The following is a 3,193-nucleotide window of genomic DNA, read 5'->3' as shown; positions in this document are numbered from 1 at the left end:
ATATATATATATATATATATATATATATATATATATATGTGCATCTATTGGCGTATGTGTGGGTGCGCATGTGTGTGTTTCATGCGAGTGAGTGATCATATGCATATAGGGACATGTACGTGGTTGTGCGTGCGCGGATGTGTATGTATGTACATGCGCACATGCACGATTGCTATGAGCATTTTTACTCCTTTACTTTTTACTTTCTCCACTTCGGTTTTTTCCCTTATTTAACGGTCATTCTAATAGCTCTTTTGTCTTAATAACGGTCAGTTACATAGTAATTTCCCTTTGTTTAACGGTAATTTTCATAGAATATTTTGATTGCCTCGATAACTGAAGAGATGCCGGAGTAGGTTTCCGTCCCGACATCCGAAACTCGGAGTTTTATTATGGCAACCGAATAATTGTCAAATATTATATTACAGATATATATATATAAAGAGAAAACTTGTTTTAAATTTTTGAGCGAGATATTTGCCAACATAATGTGACAGTCCTATACAAGGACGATGTTACTTTTATTTAACCCCAGGAAACATCTTTTCTAGTTGGTTACCGACACACGATTTGTGTCCATATAGTATATTGCAAAAGGGGTCATCGCTCCTATCTCTAGCCTTACGTGATACTCACAGACCTAGGTTTGTGGGTAGTTTGCTGTCCTCAGTGCGAGACAACCAGTGGAAGTGATGAAGGCTCTCTCCGTTGTAAAGAGAAAAACAACTTGTTTAAAATTTATGAGCGAGACAGATACAGTAACAGTACCGAATGTACTATACGGACACAAATTTACGTGTCGGTAACCGACTGGAAAAGATGTTTTCCTGGGGTTAAATAACAGCAACATCATCCTTGTATAGGACTGCTACATTACGTTGGCAAATAAACTTTACTATTCGGTACTGTTACTGTATATCTCTCGCTCAGTGATTTAAAAAAAAATGTTTTTCTCTTTACGAGATCAGCGACGGTGTGTCGCTTAAAGAATATATAGTATTTGCCAACGGAGAGAGCCTTCATCACTTCCACTGGTTGTCTCACACTGAGGATGGGTATCCACCCAGAAACCTAGGTCTGTGAGTATCACGTAAGGCTAGAGATAGGAGCGATGACCACTTTTGCAATATACTATACGGACACAAATTGTGTGTCGGTAGCCAACTGGAAAAGATGTTTTCCTGGGGTTAAATAACAATAACATCGTCCTTGTATAGGACTGCCACATAATGTTGCCAAATAAACTTTACTATATATTTATATGTACACAATGGTTTATTTTTTCCAGGAATATTTTATTTCACTTCTCATGCCACATCTCAGACTCATAGTCAATGACATTGATACCAAAAAGGAATATCATTTCATTTTTACATCATATTTCCAACAAGAATTATGGAGACAAAAGTTGAATGAAAACAATTACCCGGGTACGTAAACAAGAGTAAATAACCTCCCCACATCTTTGTTTGTTTGTTTCTTTCTTTGCTATTTGTTCTTTTCTTTACTTACCTCTTTCTTTCTTGCCCTTTTTTCTGTCTTACGTTCTTTTTTGCTGTCTTTTTCTCTTTTAGTTTCATTTGTTTCATTCTTTCCTTCTACTTGCTTCCCTGCTTCTTTGATATTGCTTTCAAATTTCGATACAAGGCCAGCAATTTCCGGGAGGTGCTAAGTCGATTACATCAACTCTAGTGTTTCACTCGTACTTAATTTATCGACGCCGAAAAGATGAAAGCAAAGTCGACCTCGGCAGAATTTGAACTCAGAACTCAGAAGTTGGACAAAATGCCGCTAAGCATTTTGCCGGCATGCTAAGGATTCTGCCAGCACGCCGCGTAAAAATAATAATAATAATAATAATAATAATAATAATAATAATAATAATAATAATAATAACAAATCTTTGTACTATAGGTACAGGACCTGACATTTGGTGGGTGGAGACTAGTCAATTACATTTGCAAATTACACCTGCAAATTCATGCGCTGTTTATTTCGATATGGGATCACCGTTTGCTGTTCTTGTATGTTTTACTTATATGCTGAGCGTGGCCCTTCCTCTGTAAGTAGCTACTAAAATCATTTGACTATCTCTTGCTATTCTACTGTTTCACAGATATTGATATTGAGGAATTCTTAACCTGTATCAGACAGTACTCCCAGGTACGTTCGTCTTCTTCTTCTTCTTCTTCTTCTTCTTCTTCTTCTTCTTCTTCTTCTTCTTCTTCTTCTTCTTCTTCTTCTTCTTCTTCTTCTTCTTCTTCTTCTTCTTCTGCTCCTCCCCCTCCTCCTTCTATTTTCAACAGTTTCAAATGTGCTTTTACCGAATCATCATTTTTACACCTCCGTGTCTTTTGTGAGTTTAGTATGGTGTTTGTATGTTACACCTAATTTTCTATGCTGCAGGGGTTTATGTTCGGCATGCGTTGTGCAAATGTGTGCCGCGTATTTTTGCACTTGTTAGTGCGTGTATGTGACTGTATGTGTACGTGTTAGGGCGTGTATGTGCGTGTGTGTGTGTGTGTGTTTGGAAAGGATTCGTGTAGGCATGATAGAAGTTGATAGAAGTTGAGGATCGCAAACGACTCGGTTCCTGTACAAATGGCATTAGTGTGCGATGAATGTGAGAGTGAAGAACAATTGTGAGCATTGACATCACGAAAACGGTGGTTTCGGTCAATAGTTACTGATGACTCGGAGAGATCGGTAAAGGACGAAGCTTTAATTGCAGAAATGAAGGGAGGGAGACTTTAAGTTTGAGTAACAAGAATTCCTTGTTGCCGATGTCTAGGTGGAAGAAGTGAGTGGACAGGAGTATAGAATACACACATATGCAGACGCCATCTTTCGAAATGAAGCTTGAGTAAAAAGTATAACTTGGGCAGTAGCGATAGAGTACAGGATAAGGAGCGGGTAAACTGCGTCTCAGAAATAAATGGGTTGTGTGTTTTATGTTGTAGAAAAAATTGATTTGTGGTACCTAGGGTTGGTATGGATTAGAGTTCACATTTGTGGAGTCCTCATCAGTGACTTTTGTTTTAGATTTGACATCTAGGATACATCGGAAGTTAGCACATTTCTTTGCATTTACATCGTACATAAGGCTGCAGATTATGACCTGGGAGAAATTTGACTTTTATATCAAGCAGGTTGAACGACCACGGTGTAGAAATCTCTCTCTCTCTCTCTCTCT

The 3,193-nt window shown here is 38.1% G+C and overlaps 1 protein-coding gene across 1 annotated transcript in view; it reads left to right on the top strand.

The window, feature by feature from the left end:
• The window catches only part of LOC106877771 (breakpoint cluster region protein), a 29,093-nt gene that overhangs the window by 458 nt on the left and 25,442 nt on the right, over nt 1-3,193 (top strand). Inside the window, exons 2-3 of the mRNA XM_052968495.1 lie at nt 1,289-1,430; nt 2,117-2,163. Of these exons, the coding sequence (XP_052824455.1) occupies nt 1,289-1,430; nt 2,117-2,163 (189 nt within the window). The remainder of the gene's footprint in view (nt 1-1,288; nt 1,431-2,116; nt 2,164-3,193) is intronic.

The sequence above is a fragment of the Octopus bimaculoides genome, chromosome 6 (genome assembly GCF_001194135.2).
Source record: "Octopus bimaculoides isolate UCB-OBI-ISO-001 chromosome 6, ASM119413v2, whole genome shotgun sequence".
Classification (NCBI taxonomy): domain Eukaryota; kingdom Metazoa; phylum Mollusca; class Cephalopoda; order Octopoda; family Octopodidae; genus Octopus; species Octopus bimaculoides.
Note: the sequence above shows the minus strand (reverse complement) of the source record. Positions and strands in the feature narration are given on the sequence as shown.